The 21234-nt window shown below is 40.0% G+C and overlaps 1 protein-coding gene across 3 annotated transcripts in view; it reads right to left on the bottom strand.

Annotated features, from left to right (window-relative positions):
- LOC137192489 (alsin-like) overlaps positions 1–21234 on the bottom strand; it is a 41099-nt gene that overhangs the window by 14598 nt on the left and 5267 nt on the right. For 2 of the 3 annotated variants that reach the window (XM_067603226.1, XM_067603227.1), the window contains exons 5-25: positions 20590–20780; positions 20481–20513; positions 20193–20393; positions 19713–19837; positions 19362–19594; positions 18967–19054; positions 16913–17097; positions 12212–12380; positions 11705–11801; positions 11293–11370; positions 10801–11010; positions 10042–10213; positions 9162–9357; positions 7711–7776; positions 7242–7401; positions 6604–6735; positions 5596–5724; positions 5141–5164; positions 3058–3128; positions 2162–2228; positions 1406–1584 (exon numbers count right to left, since the gene is read on the bottom strand). In XM_067603226.1, coding sequence (XP_067459327.1) covers positions 1406–1584; positions 2162–2228; positions 3058–3128; positions 5141–5164; positions 5596–5724; positions 6604–6735; positions 7242–7401; positions 7711–7776; positions 9162–9357; positions 10042–10213; positions 10801–11010; positions 11293–11370; positions 11705–11801; positions 12212–12380; positions 16913–17097; positions 18967–19054; positions 19362–19594; positions 19713–19837; positions 20193–20393; positions 20481–20513; positions 20590–20780 — 2806 coding nt within the window. The remainder of the gene's footprint in view (positions 1–1405; positions 1585–2161; positions 2229–3057; positions 3129–5140; positions 5165–5595; positions 5725–6603; positions 6736–7241; positions 7402–7710; positions 7777–9161; positions 9358–10041; positions 10214–10800; positions 11011–11292; positions 11371–11704; positions 11802–12211; positions 12381–16912; positions 17098–18966; positions 19055–19361; positions 19595–19712; positions 19838–20192; positions 20394–20480; positions 20514–20589; positions 20781–21234) is intronic. The other variant, XM_067603228.1, reaches the window with a different exon arrangement.

Genomic DNA, 21234 nt, shown 5'->3' with positions numbered 1-21234 from the left:
GCTAACTTTGACCGACTTAAGATTCAATAATTCTGGAAACTGTGAGTTCACAGTCCAAACTGATTCACTGATTCCCTGCAGGTACTTTAATTGCTGGTTCATTTACTTGCACTTTTCGCCCCACAAGTCTTTGATACTTTAAACTAAAGACACTGTCATCATCTTAAGGGGCTGCGCCATTACAGCTGCAACGATTAGTCGATTAATTGGCAACTGTTTTGAAAATTGATTAATTGTTTTGAGTCATTTTTTTAAAGAAAGAAGGGCTAAACTTCTCTTGTTTCAGCTTCCCAATGTGAGATTTTGCTGTTTTTCTTCGTTTTACATGATTATAAATTGAATATATTTGGGTTTTAGACTGTTAGACAAAATAAAGACATTTGGAGATAACAACTTGGACTCAAACTAGGATGGATATTTTTTGCTATTTTCTTATGTTTAAAGGATTAAAGAAAAAATATGAGAAAATAATACGGGCTGTAGTCTGCTGGTTGACTGGTCGATTAGTTGGTTGATATGCTCTCGTCCGACTAAATTCTCATTGGTTGAATAATCTCCGTGTTATTTTCATAAGAAGAAAAGTGCTACATCAACAGCTTTCCAGGAGTAATCCATTATTTCCTGCGGCGGAACAGACTAACAAATTACCTGTGAAAACAAGGGTGTATTCAAAACACCCCCGTTCTTTTCACAACTTTGAACTCGCCCAACCTAATGGAGACCGCTGGGTCTAACTGTACTCAACGTTCACTGAACATACTGAACATTTACTGAATCGGTGTTTCTCCTATAATAACAACGAGAACCCCCACAAGGCCAAAAAAATATTTTTTAATATTTGATATCCGAATGAATGGTCAATAGCGTTTGGGAGTCTCTGTGCATCGCTGTTCTGGTACGTGAGTCAACCTCTGTCGTTGCCTGGGAAACCACTGGTAGCGTGGCTCTGTTAAGGAGTATGTTTGCGTAGCGAGTGGGGAAAGAGCAAGCGGCAGAGAAGTGACGGTGGATGCGAGCGAGGCAGAGGAAAAGGTTAGTAGTAAGTTGTCAGTCTGGCAGTAAATGTACAGTACAGACTACAGTGTGTCAGTTAATAAATGCTAAAAAGTCACATCTGTTGTTTCCCCAAATGCTGGAAAAGTAAAGGGGGTTAGCTCCACCAGTGGCTCGGTATGTTTTAACTAATTAATAATTATGTTATTGTTGTGTGGTACGATAGGCAGGTATGAGCTGGGACCATTTTCAATACTCTCCTACTGCAATATCATCATAGGTTATAGTGAGCTGCCGAAAAGGAATGCACTGACGTGAAAACATGAGCAAACATTATTCAGTAAATGCTCAAGCTGCAGAGATGGATGTGAGATAACCACACACACACACACACACACACACGCTCTCTAACCTGCCATGAACTCGTCCCGCCAGCCAGCCCCCCGTGTACCGGGCGTCTTTGAATCTTCCTTCTCCCGTAAACTTGTAGGAGGCTGTCCGAGACATTGCTGTCAACCCTGGTGACGACCCCTGACCTCCGCCACCCAGCACCTGATCTATCTCCTGGTTAATAGAACGCAGCCACTTGTTCTACAAAGAAAAAGAGAAAACAAAAAAAGAAGCTGCTGAGGGAGGTACGGCAGTATGAGACAGAGGCAGAAAAGATTCTGAAATACGAATCAACAACAAGAGATACTGGAAAGTGATCTTTGAACCAGGGGAGCAGGAGTTGGTGTGATTAGTAATGTGTTCTTCCTCGTCCAGCCTGTTTCACAGATACCAAATTACAAAAATTCAATGGTCACACTATTTAATGAACTCATCTATGTCAAAAAAACCTACCTTTGAGAAAAATTGGAAGGAAAAGTTCATGTTTATTAATGTTTTTATATCAGCTGGGCTGAATTAATACATTTGCTTCCTAGTTCAGTACATCATATAAACATGTGTCACTCTTCTGCTGTTTAGTAACGAGGCTGAAACACCAATAACGTAAAGACTTGATTTATACACAGATTCCATCAATCTTATAGCCAAATTTCTTAATGCTTTTGTTTCTAAAATTGTAGCTGCCATTCAGATTCTCTACTTCACTGCATTATGTGCATAAAACTCCTTGGATGAAGCTTCAGTAAGTGTGTAGTGAGTGTATAAACCATGAATGTACCTTCTCTTGTGGTGTTGAGGCCACCAGGGTGAAACTCTCCTCTGGACACGTAATTTTGATGGCATAGCTGAAGACACACAACGCAACGACAATAATAAACTGAATGTGTATAAAGATGTTCAACACACATGGTACAAAGTGTTTTATAAGATTTTTTACAAAGTTAGAAGAATTTAGTTTCCAGCAGGTTGGTATAAAGGTGTAGACTCTCAGGTGTGTCTCAGGTTTAAGTTAAACCCAAATCCCTTCACCAATATATTTGATCTATTTCCAGAGCAGACACAAGTATCAACCTGGCAGTAAGCAACCTCTGAACCAAGGCTGAATGTTCATCAGTGCTGAAGTGCCTTAAAATGCAGTTCATCCACTGGCCACTAGATGCTGAGTCCAAAAAAATATTCAGTCAAAAGAAGTCAATGAATAGAAGAAGTTTGGTTTTCAAGAACTAATTTCACTTCTTCTAATGTGAGTTTCAATGTCGATGTGAAAAATGACTCACAGATTTCGGTCCTCTCACTCTCAGCCGTAGTGATTTGCTGCTTCCTAAACAGTTTCAGCTCCATTCAGAGCCGCGCCCATCCCCATTGTCCAAATATGGATTTACTGAGATGTAATTTCCATCTCCAGGGATCAAAAACACCTTTTATGGGCAACATCAGACAATGTGTCCGTGTTTCTGTACAGTTTGTGGTATCAGCAAACCAGGCCGAAGATATAACACTACATTATTATTACTTTATATGTGGGGGTGAGTGAGATGTCTCATTATTCATCATCATAAACAATGATGGCTCACTGATTATATTAAGATATCAATGACTCTGTGTTCCTTACTTTCGACATTCATAGTTTGGCTTTTCAAAAACAATAAGTGAGCACATCAAACACAAACTCACAGTCCGCCGCTGTTCTCAGTGACCGGTTTCACCCACAGACAGGTCAGAGGGTAGACGTGATGTGTGGAGAACTGAAGAGAGACACAGAGCGGCAGTGGTTAATGTACTTCTTCACATTTTCTGCATATGTAGGATGTTACATGATACTTCTCACATTAGGCAACCTCACACTGTCTGAGATTACCAAATTCATAACTTCAGAGATTACCACATCCACATGCAGCATGTGAGTTCCACAGAGAACCGCCGGTGTGATTTCAGTTTTATAATATGCTCGTGAGATGAAGGAATGCTGAATGAGATGTCGCTGTGCACCCACTTCCCATTTCTATTACAAAGTCACATATTTGTCGGTTGTTTTCTCAACAGAGTTTTGACCTTTATGGTATTTATTTAATTGTACAAATCATTATTTCTTTGTACAAATTCTTGTACAAAGGTCGTATCGAATTCTAAACGGAGTACCTACGTTCCAGGCAGCAATTACTTTCAGGCAATTTCAGTATGTTTTGAAAATCAACTTGCAGACGTGACTGTTGCTTGAGGTATGTAGGTAATCTGTCACAGTGACACGTTACTTTTCATCCCAAGGTTTGTTTTTTTTTTTCTCCAAGTTACTTCATCTTCATGTGGTGCTACTGCTGCATGCAGAAAAAAATAAAATCACACAGTAAACATCTGAGGTGAAATGTAAGAAACACTCTCATATCATCATTTTTATGACATCCATGTTTTCTTAATATTTTGTCTTTTAAGTTGAATTTTTCAGAGCTTCCTTGAATGCACCACAAAGAGTTTGAAAATAGTCCCTTCGTGCAACTTCCACATGCTGATGATGGAAACTTATACAAATAAATAAATAATAAAGTGTTCACTGTAATTTATTACCTATCTTGAATAAGTTTGAAGTCTCTGCAAGTTAATTTTTACTGAATACTGGAATTTAAAGAAAACAAAGGCTGCCTGGGAGGTAGGAAATGAATCTAAAAAGTTACACTTTGCTTCAAAGAACTCAGCAATAACGGAAAATACAGTATATGTGATTTATAGTTAATGGCCCAAAAAAACATGCAAAGTCTATGATACGCTCCTTTCAGATTATTTTTATCTTGTGTGGTTTAATTCAACCATGTTTAACTATTATATTAAGAAGGTGAAATGTTTGTAACCTGCAGTATCAACAGTGTTTTTAAGATCTAATTAACAGCACAGGACATGAACCAAAAACCACAGACGGAGAGAGAGAGAGAAACAGGACAGGTTCAACACACCACCTCACACCAAAAAGAGACACACAAACTATTAGACCTTATCAAGGGTTCAGCAGCAAACTGCCTAAAAACAAACACAGAGAGTAGAGAGGGAGAGACACACAGGACAAGGCGACAGTAAATATGTTATCCTCGAAGAATGAGGAAGTTGTCATCTGAGCATAACGGTGACGGTAACGTTTTTCTTGTTCGGAGCAGGTGATGCTGTCGTCTCCTGGAGCGAGATGCATTTGACAGCCAAAATGCAGCGGTGAGTTGCATCCTTTTACAGGCTATGTGCTACTGCAACTATGACCTCTTAATGTTGCTGCTACAAACACATCTAAACCCAAATCCACACACACACAAACACACACACACACAGCAGCCTGTTTGGCAGCGGCTAAAGCTCAGTTTGGGCACAATCTGTTATCAGGACAACATGCATTAAATAAATATTAACACAGGACATCTGTAATGTCTACGGGCCGCAGTTTTATGCAATCAGACCGTGCAATGTACAGCTTTCTTTATAGCTTTTGCAAAACTTATTGCCACAATGAACAAGGCTGCAATATGACAAATCTGGATATTCATTAAGTTTGTCTTCCCATATTGATATAAATTTTTGGGTTAACGGTCCGTTTAACATTACATAAAATCCTGTTTGAATATTCATTTATTTGCTTACTATTCCCATGTGAACCTGTAAAAAGTGTCAGCACTGAGCGGAGGCCAGCCCACCCATGCTGCCGCAGCACAAAGCTCACATAGGGTGATTTAACTGGTTGGTTGGAGGTGAAGTTGGGTTAACTGGTGTCACATATACTTACAAAGCTCTGAGAGGGAATGGCACCCTGAGTGAACGAAAGACACAAATATAAACTTCATCTGCAAAACATGTTAGAGGACCATAAACACCAAGAAGGCAGAGATGAACACTGATATTCAGTGGAAGCGTTGTCTGATCTGAACCATGTTTCCAACGGCAACATCATCACTGTCAGCATCACGTTCATTTAAAATTATTTATATTAAATGTTTTGATTGCTGTTTGGATTTAATTGTTAATTGGAGGACACCATGATCACATCAATCATGACTTCTCTCATCAGATGTTACCTCTAAGGAGCTGGAAAAGGCCCCAGTTATTAAGAGACAGTTTATTTAAGTATGAGCATTAGTCACCCTGGACCTACTGTATACAACCTGTAACTATCCTTTAAAAATTACCATCGTTTAGTTAATTTTGTACTGATTCTCTGTGTGTGTTTGTGTGTGTGTGTACCTGTGTGTGCACCAGCGCGTCGTTGAACAGTATGAACCAGTGGTTGGAGAACCGGCCGGCGTTCTGCAGAGTCAGAGACCTGTTGCTGCTTTCACACACCACACGACGCTGCGGGAGACGCAGAACCTCCTAACAAACACACACGTATAACACACACACGTTAAAGAAGCTGAATAGATTCAAGTCAGACACAACTGCTGCATGTATCTATTACTACCTCAACACACCCCTTTCAGACAGTAGACGCACATGTGACGCAGGTCTACTGAACACGTGTTCAACCTGCTTTTGACCCATTTATGAGATGTCACCCTAGTTCTTACTGTTAGCAGAGAGTCTGCAGTAATTCACACACTTACTGATAAACCTGAGAATTACATAGAATAGTTACCAGTTTCCATTTCTCATCTCTGTTTCTCTTTTTGGCAAGTTGGTCAAATGACATTTAAACATTGGTATCACTTAATTAATTTCCCTTCCTTGTAGCAACATCAGTTCACCAAAACCGGCTAAAACTGTTAATGAAGACAACTAACGCTGTCATATTTGTCATTTAACAGTCATACTGCTTAGCTTTTATCTGAATACCTTTTTGGGGATACATGGTTTCCATTTGAACACTGACATATGCAAGAAGACTCTGTGGTCATTTAACTGGCAGATTTTTGCCCAGAGTTTTCACTTTAACCTCAGCTATGCATATATATAACTATAGTATAGCTATACTTAGAGGATTTGACTGATAAAGCTTGTTGTTCGGGGTATTCTGTCCAGGGCAAAAATCTTTTAGTGACTAATATCTGATTAAAAAGGAGCACACAGAAAGCAGGGATGCCAATATATCTAATTTGGTGAATACAAGCGCAGTAGAAATGATTTACAAGAGCAAACTGTCTTCTGTGTATTATATTTTGGCGATGTAAAATCTCTTGAGGATTTGTCGGCAAACCAGTACAGAAAAGACAAATGTGTGCAGGTTATAATAATTAAACACAGAGTTGTTCTCACAGTATTTTTTCCAGAGTGGGTCTTCCAGAAGAGGAAGGTGGTTTCAGCCTCCTTCTTCCTCCTCAGCAGGGACAAAGACAGAGACTCATACTGACAGCTGCCCTGATGGAGGGACTGATACTCTGTTGTTAACTGGAGGAAAGAAAGAGAACATGAGAGAGAAGAGACACACATTTCAAACTTTTTTTTTTAAATTTTTGAACATACAAATGAATCCCCTCAGATACAGTACGCTTTATCAGACTACCTGACTACTGGAACAACTCAAAACCAGAGAAAAATATTAACTAGTTCAGACTCGGTATTGTGTTGACAAACTCTGTCTGTATGGAGACTGACGGAGACAAACCTGGCTGCCTAAAGAAAAATGAGGAAGAGGTTGAGGAACATTTTCTAGTCCACAAAGTAAATATAATGAGGACTAAGTTCTTAATTTAAAGAACTCTCTTTATCTCTATCTCTGCCAAGGCTGGATAATCCTCTGATTATTACACTGACAGTAATACTTACAATACAGCCAAAATTACTCAATGATGGGAAATACAGAGAGTTGAGAGAAAGTGAAAGAGAGATGAACAAGAAGTAAAAGAGTGTTTGAGTGAAAAAAGAAGCGTGATGAGAGAGTGTTTCACCCTCACCACATCATAGCAGGCTGCCAGTTTAAGCAGAACTCGGCCATACTGGTGGAGTTGCTGCAGAGGCCAGTACAACAACGACACCAGATCAACATCATCACCGGCAGACTTGTTTGATACACAGAGCTGAGCGAGTATCTTCTGCTGAGAACCTAAACACTCACTGGACACAGACAGACAGAGAAAGACAAACTTTAAACTCTCTTCGGACTCAATTATCTTGAGCACTTTCATCTAAATATGTGTTTGCTTTTAGTTCAAATTGTCTGTTTTAATATTTCCTGCTGCACAGGAAGTTGTTAAATCTGAATCTTTTCCTGCTCGGACTCAGATTTCGTTCTGTTGTTGGAGCCCTTTGTGGTGGGACTTGGAGAGCGCACATTAATGTCTCTACATTTTTGGGGTGCAGGGAAAAATGAGGCAAGCGGGACTCCTCAAGTGAGGACATAAAATGAAAAAAAAAGGAGCTTACAGTGAGAGTTTATGGAGTGACTGGAATCCACCCATCACCTGGAAGTCACCTACTGAAGAACAATACCTGGACGGAGAGAAAGAGAGATTTTTATTGGGATTTTTATTTTAATTCACAATGTCAGACCAACTGTGCTGTTATTATTACAGTTACATCATATCAGTGGTGTTCTTACTATTGTTGACATGTTGAAAGGAATTATTTTCATCACTCCTTCACTATCTATTGTCAACAGAAACTTTGTAGCTTTATTGGCTCTGAAATCAAACCTTACTGGTTTATGTTTTAGGGTGTTTTCAAACCTGTCTTGTTCAGTCCGGTTGAATCGGACTCTGGTTAGTTTTCCTGCTTGTTGCAGTTGGTTTGGATAAATCTGAACACAGCAATCGTACTCAAGTGTGGACCAAAACAACCATATCAAGATCCTTTAGAGGAAGTGGTTACAAAGTGTTGCTTTGCATGCTGGGATGCTGATGAGCTAAATCAACAGTTGCTAGCAGCTAGTGGGAGAATGAATCGAGGGCCGACCTGGACTAGCAACAAAGTATGTTGCCTTATTGATATTTTGGCAGATCTTCTTCCTCTTCAGTCTTGCTCCTGCTGCAGATACATCTAGTCAACACTCTGTCATGGAGTTTAAGGATGCATTTTGGTTTGTTTGAATTTTTTCAACATGAAAAGAAACCAGACCAGGTGGAAAATGCAACAGGTTTAGCGACTCATCTAGTGATTCGTACCAGACGAACAAACTCTTGGTTTGAAAACAGCATAAACACCCATGTGACAGATTTCTCAAGTTGTTCCAAACGAGCCCAGAGAGCTGCAACTGCATGAGTTGTGAAACTCAGGAAAATTCATTCACAGTTCAAAATAAAACATAGTATTCATACAGACGTATGCAGTCAAATGCAGTACAGGTACAGTATACACTGTTATTACAGTGGACATGATGTGATTTTAACATTGAGGCAAAGAATATGAGCTGGTATTTAATCAAACTTGTTTATGGCTGTTAAATATAATCATAAATATCATCATATGTAAAACAATTAGAGCTATAGTATTTGCCTTTGAATTGCTTTCTGTTGTATGAGACAATGATCGTTTCTGTAAAAACTGGCAGTTATTCTACCCACAGACGTAAAGTGGGATGAATCACGTCAAATTCATAGTAAAAACAAGAGAAAAACATGACAGTGAAACTGGGAATGAAACAAACTAAAAGAACTGAAAACTGCAAGAGCAGAGGAACTGAAAACAAACAAAAACTACAATAAAATATACAAACAACCTTTAAAATATGAGGATGTGTGTCCTAAACTTATTTGAGAAAATACAGAAACTGTCAAAAGTTTGGACACACTCCCATTAATGAGAAAATGTGTCCAAACTTTTATCCGATACCGTTCAGTAAAGATCATTTTATGCCGAGACAAAAAGTTGAACCTTACTCTTTATAAACGTCCAAGAAGTGTTCAGTGTGCGTCAGCAGGGGAAGGGAAGTGACATCACGGCCCTGCACATCATGCAGGAAGTAGCTGAGTGACGTGGAGTGTCGACCGATCAGGATGCTCAGACGAACAAGACGCTCACAGAGAGAGAAGAAGAGATGAGTGCACGGCTCACCTAACGACGGACTCGCGCTCTCTGTGGGGTAGAAAGTACACAGACACACACATGTTTTCATTTACATTTGAGAGGAAAAGGGTAGAAGACACACAATCAAACTATTCATTATTATGGACTGCTGTCTGCTTTACTCTACTCAATAATTCACACCCAAAAAGTAAATATAAACAGAATTTTAAAATTGCAAAATGTTTTACTATTATCATACTATTAGTAAAATAACTTCCCGGAGTTGTGAGTGTTATAAACCTCTGGTGTTGTGCTTTTTGTGATTTTCTGTTATTTTTAACATGTGTTAAAATGCTCTGTGTAAGTCAAAAGCCTTTCAGTGTCACCTTTACTTCCTCCTCATGATGATCTGATTGTATCGACAACCTTAGCCTTTGTTGCGAAGGTCATTCAATAAGGAGTTTTTTGAAACTTCCATGAGCCCCAGAATATAAACACAGACCTCGAAATGTGCAAAATACGTCCCCTTTAATACACTCTGTCATTCCAACTTGACTTCCTGGATTGTATTTCACTGTCTCACCTGAACAACACGTCTCCACCATTTTATCAAAGGGCTGTTTTTAAGCCTGAACACCCACTAAACACTTTAAATATGTATCTTAGTAACGTTTTTCTCAACTGTTAGAAAATCAGCACCACAGGAATTAGTGGTAATAATCAAAGAAGGATAAAGAGCAGACACCCTCTCACCTCTGTTAAACAGCGGGGTCATGAGCAGCTTCCTGACGCTGCTCAGCCAGCAGTAGAACTGTCTCTCTCTGGAAGCCAGTTCATGGATGGCTGAGATGAAACCCATGACGTTGTGATCTGCCAGCACTGCACAGCTCTGACCACCGCTGCACACCCTGCTAACGTAACCCATCTACACACACACACACACACACACACACACACAGAGAAGAAACAAAAGTTTTTAATAGTTACAGCGTGGAGATGTTTTGGTGAAGATTACAGGTGTGTGTGGAGGTTGGTGAGGCTTTGGTGAGGCTTATATTAGGTTTGAACTTCTCTACTCATAATAAGAACGCAGTAACATTAACATGATTAATGCTTAAATGTGTCTTTGATGTTTATTTTTTGTTGTACTATGTATTAATAAAATTGCATTGGCACTTTGTACTTTTTTTCAGATTTAATCATAACCAACATCTCAGAGCTTGGTTTCAAAACTAAAGTGACTTCTTCTCTCTTCCATAATCCATCATTCCAGTATTTTATGGTTTTTCTCTGTTGTTTTAAACATTTTTTTCATCAACTTTCTTTGACTTTCCATTTTTGTTCTGTTTATTTCCTCTAGCTGAAAATGTAAACATATCTGTGTCTGTTGTGATGATCCCTGCCAGCGCCACACATGTCGTTTCTTAAAAAGAACACTTTTTCGCTGTCAGTCTTGTTGAAAGATTAAAAACAAAACAAAAAAAACAACAGTTGTGATTTGGACCTACGAACCTCCACGCAGAAAGGCAGCAGGGTGGGTCTGACTGTGTAACTCTCTGCTCTGTTAGGTGACCTCTGGCACGACCTTTGACTCTGGTATGAGCTCGTCTCTTGCTGCTGGCCGCAGTACAACAGGACAGGCTGGACACAGTCTCCGTCAGCCAAGAGGAGGGAGTGGCTCTGACCGGCTGACACGTCCCACGCCCGAAGACCATCAGACAGCTATGGTGGCCGTCCAGAGACAAAACACAGAGTGCTATTAGGACGTTTACTGACTTTTTGTAGTTGTGTTACTGTAATTACAACCACCATTAGAACCATCACTACAATAAACAATACATTTATTAATTGGTCACACTTGATTCTAAGTCCCATTATGTAGCATTTATAAACAGTATATAAACCATTAACAAATGGTTTCACAATTAATATATGACTGAACGTGTGAAACAAGTGAAGTGAGTGTGAATGACTGAATGAATAAAAGAATAGACATTTCTGTACCTTAGTCTGTTGCGGGACAGTGACAGGACTGTTGATATGACCGAGCTGTCCACACATGTTGCTGCCCCACGAGTACACCTGCGACACACGAGAGCAGTTAGTTCGTCTGTGTGTGTGTGTCTGTGTGTGTGTGTGTGTCTGTGTGTGTGTGTGTGTGTGTGTATGTAAGTATGTCTATGTTTGCAAGGACCAATTTGAATTTTGGAACCAGAGGGTGAGGACATTTTGGCCAGTCTTTTTAAGACGTTTTAAGCTCTCAGGTTTAGGTAAGGTCAGTGTGAGGGTTGGAATAAGGCATGTAGTTGTGATGGTGAAGGAAAAGGATGTAAAGAATACACTCTGTCTGTCAATGAGGGTCCTCACAAGTATAGAAGTGCCATTGTTCGTTTGTGTGTGTGTGTCTGTGTCTGACCTGGCATTGAGCGGTGAGAGCCAGCGAATGGTGCGACCCTGCGGCGACTTTTATCACTTCCTCGCTTGTCAAAGAATTAATACACAGAGGCTGGAGTCTGGAGACACACACACACACACACACACACACACACACACACAGAGTTAAGTCCAGTCTCATGGATTTCACTACATTTCACATCATTTATTTATATTACATAATATCTGATCAATAAAAGAAGTATATAATAAAAGAGCTTTTATGGGTTGGTAAATTACATGTTACATATGAAATAGTCCATTGTGATTTTCTTTATTCTATGTAGAACAGAAATAGAGTGTAGTTAGCAAAACACATTCAATGTCATAAATATGACATTTATTGCATTAAAATCAATTTATCGTCATTATACAGTCATTTAATCAAACATTAATATTGTACTATACTGTTTTCTGTCTTAGTGTATAAGAATATGTTTATACAAGGGGGATATATTATGTGTGTGTGTGTGTGTGTGTGTAAACAGACCTGGCAAGCTGATCTCCATGGCCCAGTTGCCCCTCAGACCCGCGTCCCCAACTCCACACTTCCGTCTCCAGAGACGGCAGTATATCTCCTGCCTCCTCTGGGGCTGCAGCCTGAGTCCGACCCGCAGACGGTGGCCCGCAGGCACAAGGGCGCCGTCGCCGTGGAGACCCTGAAAGAAAAATACATGATCTAATGGTGAGATCCTGGTTGCAATGTTGTTTCAAACAACTGAACCATCACCTACTGGTTAAATTTGAGCATCTGTCAAGACTGCAAATGAACTTCATGCGTCAGGAGTAAAAACAGCCACAAGAAACAGAGAAAAGAGATGAAGTGTCTCATACAGCAGCATGATGAAGGAAACAGCAGACATGGTCATATAACCCGCACACCCTAACGACTTATGTGAGCTCCTCTGGAACCAACTTTAAACATTTTATCACCTCGCTGTTGTAAGCCTCTGCCAACCAGTCAAGTTGCAGTTTACATCCATGTTTGTCTAGACTCATCTAATATTTGTAGTGAAGAATTTAATAAAAGGTATTAAGTGTATTTTCCTTGTATGTGTTCAAATGCTTGACCAATCTGACCACATGTGAAATATGGTCACAATTTCCCCTTCTGTTCCTGAGTTATGGTGTTGAATAACGGCCAGAAAAGAGTTTTTGCAGAACATTATGATGTCACAGTGAAGTTGACCATTGACCTTTTAGATATAACACATCATCACTTCATAATTTTATCCTATTAGACATTTGTGTGAAACTTTGTCATAATTAGCGTATTCATTCTGGAGTTCAAGTTCTTTTGAGCCCAAGTGGAGGTTTGTGCCAAATCTGAAGAAATTCTCTCAAGGTGTTCCTGAGATATTGTGTTCACGAAAATGGGATGGACGGACAACCAAAGAACATAACGCTGTTGCCAGCACAGAGGCATAAAAATCCAGCAATCCAATTCAATACAACATTATTTACTCCTGTAACAGATACACACAGTTGATAGGAAAGAAAGAAAAAAATAATGTTAATCACAAAGCTAAAACAGTGAGCAAGGTGAAGCTGTCAAGGTGAGGTAAGCAGGCACAGAGCGGGAAATCACAGCACCAACAACATCAGAGGAAAGCAGGAAGAAATAGAAGAAAAAACAAACTGAAGCTTAATGTAATGAACTTTAAAAAAATGACAGCATTAGACGAGTTGTGTAATAGACTGAAATGACTACTAACTAAAACTACTAGAGCTGAAAAATAGTCTGTATGCTGAGTGGTTTTGTGCTGACTGCTGAGACACTTTCATTGTGACACTCTAGCAGACCAGATAAGGAGAAGTTAGTCTGCTGCGTCTCTTAATCACCAGTTTCCCAAAAGGTTAAAACATGCATCTGCCTGTATTTTTGTTCCACTGTTGTGATACACTTCATAAATTCTCCTGTGGATGCTTGAAGAATAAATGGTTAGTTGAGAAGGGTTTATAATATTTGTTTCATGGCTTCTGCAATACAAGTTATATGTGTAGTTGTTTTCATTTTCTCCCAATAATAAGTTAATTGTCACCTTATCTCAAAAAAGCAAATATTTAATCTCAAAAAGTCAAATATGGTTTTATCATGTGAGCATGCGCATTCAACTGATTTGAGCTGATAACATCAGGTCACTGAGAACTCATTACTGTTCCTTGCGTCAAAGTGAAAGGCAAACAAACAGAAATTGCATTGTGTGTTTCTGTTGCAGATAACGTTAAAATGAGTCATCCTTCTGCGTTTCAGCGAGTCTGCTGGTATTGTTAATTTGACTGGTGCCAGACTTTCCTCATGCAAGAACCACTCATACAAACAGATTCTTTCTCAAGACAAACTTCGTGCAAGATGAATACTCAGTTCATCTTATTGTCATCATCATCATGGATTTCCAATTTAGTGAGAGGTTTTTAGATTTTATAATATTTATTTGAATATTTCAACACAGCAACTTCTGTTTATAGTTGGAGGAAAATTCTCTCAGACAGCTGCCTCAAGGTCTTTATGCAGGTCTTTGTCCAGTATCATCTTTTGCACCTGACGTGTATCAATCACCTACTGCAGGTTATATAATATTATTTCATCTAATACCTTCATGACCGTCATATCCTCCTTTACCACCTCTCATATTAGACCGCTCTAGCAGACGGTATATTCCCTCTTTATTTCTGTCACAGTTCAGCACTGTTCTGATGACACACTGCTGACTGCTCTACTATTTATATTTTCTAATTGTTTTGAGTCCTCTAACGCCACCACTGGCACTGCTAAATTCGTTATGTTTTTTTCTGCTGATTTCTAACAGCAGGACTTAAAGCTCTGCAAGATGAAATTCTTCTTTTTACTCAACAAATTTGTGAGTGAGACACAGAAACGGAGCAGAACAGGTAGCCTCGTATGGTGCCGTGAATTATGCTAATGATCAAACCCATGAACATGCACCTACTCATGAACAGATAGCATTCATCGGGCTAAAACAAACCATTGTCCAGTTAAGAGAGTTTGGTAAATCTGACTTGGAAAAAATTGTACAAACAAACCTCACAGAAAAAAAGAGATTTTGGAAAAGCATACAAAAATGTTCTTGCATGAGGCCCAATGTATGGCCCTGTTTACACCTGGTATCAACATCCGTCTCGGGTGATCCGATCACAAGTGGACAGCTCTAAGTACAGGTGTAAATGGACCCAAGACGCATTGAGGACGGATTGAGATCCGATCACTCAGACCACATTTGGAGGTGATCTAGGCTGCATGTGGCCACATTGTTTTAGCAGTGTAAACGCAATGCATCCTGGGCCACATTTAAGGACCGCCTATTCAACTGACCTCCTCTATTTTCCAGCAGACTGGGCACAGGACCCTCCATCCAAAGCTGTTCAACTTGTCTGATAACAGGATAAACAAATTATTTTGTTTTTCATGTGAATTAAAAACATAATCCACCTCCCGTTTTTTCCTGTTTTTCCCGTTCCCCTAACCGGTTTCTCTCTTCAAATTGACAATTAGAGTAGAAATTAAACCATTAATTTTTCGCTTGTCTGTCTACAAAATATTTCAGAAGCTAAACCTTGCTGGATAGTTTCCTCTGTCCTGTCAAATTGATAACGACAGTTTTTAGTTTTGCTGCGCTGCTAAACATAATGGAGCTCAGGATTTATCAAGAGGACGGCTGCTTTACTCCAAACAGTATGAACCTGGACTGTGTGTGTAACAGATGACCTGTTGGATGTGTAGAAGATCGCAGAACATTAATTAAGGTTAGATCCTGACTGATCCTGTCGGCGTGTCGGAGATTTAAATAATCAATGAAGTTATGCTGCTGTGTCTTGTGCGTAAATGCGCACGCAGCTGCGGGGAGATCGCTGCATCTCTCCCTCTCTCTCTCTCTTGATGCGGAATATTCATATATATCCTAAACATGTATCCTGTTATCAAACAAGTTGAACACAGCTTTGGACGAATAACGAACGAATTTGGTCTTTGAAAACAGAAATGATGTCCGTGTTTATTTGCATATAGAGAAGTGAGATCCGATCACAAGTGGTCACTCAGGACACATGTGGAGACGCATGTTAATGCCACGTGTCAACAGACAGCTAGATTACAAGTATGTTACACCACTCATGGGTATTTATTTCATATGTCAAGGCACAGGTGCATCATGCCTGATTCGCAGAGTAAGTGGTGCATGTTCGTAGCCATGTGTCTCACGCAGGGTGCACACAGAAACTATTAGCCATGTTTGTCAAAGACGTGACAACTAACTAAAACTACTAAAACTGAAAACAAGTCTATGTGCTGAGTGGTTTTGTGGTGATTGATGAGACACTTTCATTTTGACACTCCTGAGAGTCCTGGCAAATCAGAGGAGAACTTAGTCTGCTGCGTCTCTTAATCACCAGTTTCCGTAAAGGTTACAACATGCATCTGCCTGCATTTTTGTTCCACTGTTGTGATACACTTCATAACTTCTCCTGTGGATGTATAAAGAGTACGTGGTTAGTTGAGCTATGAGAAGGGTTTATAATTGTTTCATGGCTTCTGCAATACAAGTTATATGTGTAGTTGTTTTCATTTTCTCCTGATAATAAGTTAATTGTCACCTTATCTCAAAAAAGCAAATACTGAATCCAAAGACATCAAATACAATTTTATCATGTGAGCCTGTGCATTCAACTGATTTGAGCTAACAATAATATAAGGTCATTGAGAAATCATTACAGTTAACTGCGTCAAAGGGAAAGGCAAACAAACAGAAATTGCACTGTATGTTTCTGTTGCAGATAACATTAAAATCGGTCACCCTGCTCTTCGTTTGACTCCTTGGTAATAAATCTGTGAGTGAGACACAGAAACGGAGCAGAACAAGTAGCCTTATATGGTGGCATGGATTATGCTAATGATCAAATCCCATGAACGTGCACCTACTCATGAACAGGTGGCATTCATCAGGCTTCAGATCCTTTGAGAAAGACACGTAATGAAGAACATATCTCCTGTACTTACTGATATTTTTTGTAAATAGTATATTAGAACTTTAACCCAAGTAACGTAAAAGGGAAACTGAGTTCATCAGTGTATTTACATCTACAAGTTAGGGCTGCATTGTTTAATTTTGGAACTCAAAGGTCTGAGATGAAGAGTTTTTATCAATCCGTTTGTTCAGACCCTTTCTATTCCTACCATGAGTGGGTGTTCCAGGCAGGGAGCGTCTCCTGTTTGGTCCTGTTTTCCCCTTCTGGTTAATATCTGTGAGACTGGAGCTCTTCTGCCCCTGCAGTGCCTGCCTCTCCTTCTCCAGATAAATCCGAACCTCTTCCGAACACACTGGGGAGGAGGAGGAGTAGATCCCGGCCACTCCACCGCTACTGTAGGAGAGAAGGTCAAGGATCAGGTGGCAAATACACTGTAGGTGAGAGTCAATTTGGCATGTGGATATTGAGGGAAAATTGACCTTCAGTGTGTTCCTATTACACAATGATTAAACAAAAATGAATGGAGGGCACATTTCCACTTTTCTGAGTAATATGAGTCGTCTGGCCAAAAGTGTTACAAAGACAAAATAGTCATGCTGGAAGGCGGGAAGTGAAGTAGGCTATCACGTGGGAGAACACAGAGTAGACCAGCAATAGGAGAAAGCTCAGAAGGGCTTGGAACAACTTGAGAGATTGTTGCAAATACTGATGTCCAGAAAGGGGCAAAAGAAGGACAAGGACAAATTTAAGAGTGGCAGGAGCTTGGTGACGAAAACACGTTGGGTCTATGTTTGGATCAAATCTAGCCAGTCTACATCTGGTCCAGTGAGTCCTATGAACAATTTTGCATTGAATCACCCCATGTATGACACGGATAGAGAAGCAATGCACTCTGGTCAGAAGGGCTCTCAAAGTTGGGTCACCTATAGCACCACCTATGTTCTGGGACCAGGCTGCTTATAAAGTAACAGACACAGGTGATTGTAGTGCAAAAAGGTGGTTATAAACTGTAATGATGGCCCCTCTAAGATCAGGGTCAACGTCTAGAAGAGCATCAATAGATGAAGAGGGAGGGATAGAGGGGAAATCAGGATAACGCTTGCGCACAAAGTTCCTAACCTGAAAGTGTCTGAAACGGTGAGATCTTGGGATAACAAACTGGTCAATAAGTTGCTTGAATGAGGCAAAAACGCCATCTACGTAAAAATCTTTGACAAAAGCAACACCCTTATTGCACCATGATTCAAAAGCATTATCTTGTAGGGAAGGAGGGAACAGTGGGTTGGCGTGAAGGGGGGCCAAAAGGGAGAGATGTTGGAACCTGTAATGTTAAATAAATTGCCTCCAAAATTTAATACTGTTGGCAAAAATAATGTTATTTTTGCACCTGGGGGGTGGGTCTGTGAATGATAAACATAAAAAAGCAGACAATGATAAAGGGGCGGAGGAGAATGATTCAATGCGGAGCCGGGCCAGGATGGGGTCAGGGGATTTAAGTTAAGTCCAATATAGTATCAAGCGGAGATTAATAATAAAACTGAAAATTGGGCAAGGACATACCACCTAAGCTTTTGGGATTCTGTAATATCTCCTTTTTCCCTCTTAGGGTTCTTACTGTTCCAAAAAAACTGGGAGATAATACTGTCAAGTTAATGAAAAAAAGGTTTGGGAATGAAAATGAGAATGCACTGAAAGAGATAAAGAAACCTAGGCAGAATATTCATTGTGACACAGTTTATGCAGCTGGCCAGTGGAAGGGGGAGGAGAGCAACATGCTGAAAATCTTGCTTCAAGCGTTTAAGTAAAGGGGTGAAAATGAAGTCAAACAGGTCATTAAATTTCTTAGTAACACAGACTCCCAGGAAAGTTAACTTCTCCTGGGAGATCTTGAATGGAAACCTAGTGAGGGGGGAAAATCTTGGCTGCTGCATTAACAGGCATAAGTTTGCTCTTACTGAAGTTCACCTTATAATCTGATATATTACCAAATGCATCCAATATATTCAATACTTAGGGAATGGATTTATCTGGGTCTGCCAAGAACAGAAGTAAGTCGTCTGCATACAGAGCTAATTCATGCTTGACTCCTCTCCTTGTAATACCCAACACATTCCTATTCATCCTCAGTGCTATTGGCTCTCTTTCTTGATTGTACCTCTACAACTTATTTTATCACAGCATAGATTACAACATGATTGACAATTTTCTTAGACTTTCTTGTCCAAATAAAAGTGCTTCATTGTCAACTAAACTTGGTCTTACTTGTTAGTTTGACTCTTAATCGGCATGTCGTCTTTGTAACTGGAAGTGAAAATATCCGTGGAAGGAGTTGAAGAAACATAGCTGTCATCTGGACGGAAAGATGAATGGAGAGAAGGGAAGAAAAACAGTAGCGATAAAATAAATTAAATACTAAAAATCTGCAAAGAACAGAGTAACAAGCAAACAATGAAGTGAACAAATGAGCTAACTACTATTAACAAATAGCTAGGACAACAAAGAGAACAGATCACATAAATCTAAGAACAAAAAACAAAAGAACACACCTATGGATAAAGAGATGAGAAATATATAAATATAAAAGAACAAACATGCAAAGGAACAAACTTTAGAGCATAGGACTGCACAGAGGAAAAGGGAACAGATACATCACTAACCTGAAGTCTGACTGCTCAGTGAGTCGGTATCTCCAGGTCCGCTGGCATGTCGCATCTCTAATGAGTGACCAGACAGCTTCTGGAGGAGGTTCTGAAGCTCGAGCTCGTCATTAAAGGAGTTCTTGTTGGCTGTCCAGCCTGACAGTGGTTGGGATTTAGGGCTGCCGTCTGTCTGGGTTAGAGGGTCAGCGTGCCCTTCGGACTCCAGCTTGGTGCCAGCGGGAAGATTCTCCCTGTTTTGCAATGGAGGAAAGGAACAGAGATAAATGAAAATATGAGAAGAACATGAAATGCAAAAATGTTAAAACTGAAAAAATAAAAGGGAGAACCATAATATTCGTAATACTGTACTGTATAGTGTTAGATTTGCCGTCTTCAGAGTATGGACATAGACCAGCTCCAGACCCAGGGCTGCTGCCAGCAGATCTTCCCCCAGGTCGGAGCCTCTGTCTGGGTCTTCTTCTTCTGGGAGACATCTGGGAATAGACACCAAAGAAGAGGATCAACCAGTGCTGAAAACACTCAAAATCATTTAAATGAGCACCGATACATGTAGAAAGGAACAGTATGATGTAGTGCTATAGCTGCTGAAACATATCTCAAAGATCCCACATAGCACCACATCACAACAATGACTAGTTTAAAAATCAATCAATGACATTTTTACAACCTCCAGATTCTGTAATTTCTCTTCTAGAAATGACAGATTCTAGGATGTTGAAGCTGGATATGATGTAAAGAGACAATTTTATACTACTAATTGTGTTCATTTTTTGAGTGTGGTTTTCATCACCAGATTTCTTCAATTTCTTCGTCTCACGGTATGTTTACCTCGGCTGTCATGACTTCAGTTAGCTCCACTCCCAGTGGACAGTAGTGAGCATCATCAACTGCAAGGGGCTCCTCCCTCTCTGTAGATGAGTAGCGAGGTGACTGACCCTGCTCCTTCTTCTCCGGGGGTTTCTGCGTAGTGTAGTTCTGCTGAGGTAAACTCCGAACCAGAGCCAGGCTGTGGTAGGCACCACAAGCCACCTGTGGGAAATAAACAGTAATACTGGAAACAACATCTTATTTCTGTACTTTTAATGCAGCAATGAAGATATCAGGAAGAGCGACTACCTGGATCACATGTCTGCCTGCCAAGTGCTCCACCTGGGCCAGAAATAGAAAATGATAAATTATAAAAATATACTGTTCTGTCAATCCATTTAGTCTTACACAAGCATACCTTCTGCGGTCTCCATACAGGGAAGGTGTTTGTGACCAGGCCAAGCTGGCAGCCACTGCCCCAAGCCCACAGCTCATTCTGGGCTGACAAAGCCAGGCTGTGCTCACGTCCACAGGCCAGATCCACAACCCGAACCACCACTGGAGGAACGACCTCATTGTCCACCACAGTGACAGGACACGGTTCTGAAACTAGCACAAAGCAAAGTGTCAAACACATACATATAAAGAGTCTAAAGGCTGTTTGAGGGGATTTTACAACAAAAGTAGACATATCGTTCTGATACTTTTTATAATCTAACTTTGATTATTTCCACATTTTCTGTTACCACAGCTGCATCTGTTACAATCTTATTGTAAGTGTCATGAAGTGGAAAGTATTAGATCTTTAATCTGCTCCATGTTGACCTCACCACCAACAAGCTCTACGAGCACCAAAAAATACACAGACCTGCCTGAGCACACGGGTCAGAGTTCTTGTGGTTTTTAGATAGCTTATGTTGTCCTGGCATGTATTAACATCTTTTCAGATCAGGTACAACACACTTTACACGGCTACAGTATATAGCCTTCAATGACACAATAACTGACAAAAAAATTTAATAATAAACAAATAAGTGAAAAGAAAAGGAAAATTTGAAGAAGG

Source organism: Thunnus thynnus, chromosome 11 (assembly GCF_963924715.1).
Source record: "Thunnus thynnus chromosome 11, fThuThy2.1, whole genome shotgun sequence".
Classification (NCBI taxonomy): domain Eukaryota; kingdom Metazoa; phylum Chordata; class Actinopteri; order Scombriformes; family Scombridae; genus Thunnus; species Thunnus thynnus.
This window is presented reverse-complemented; position numbering and strand designations above follow the sequence as displayed.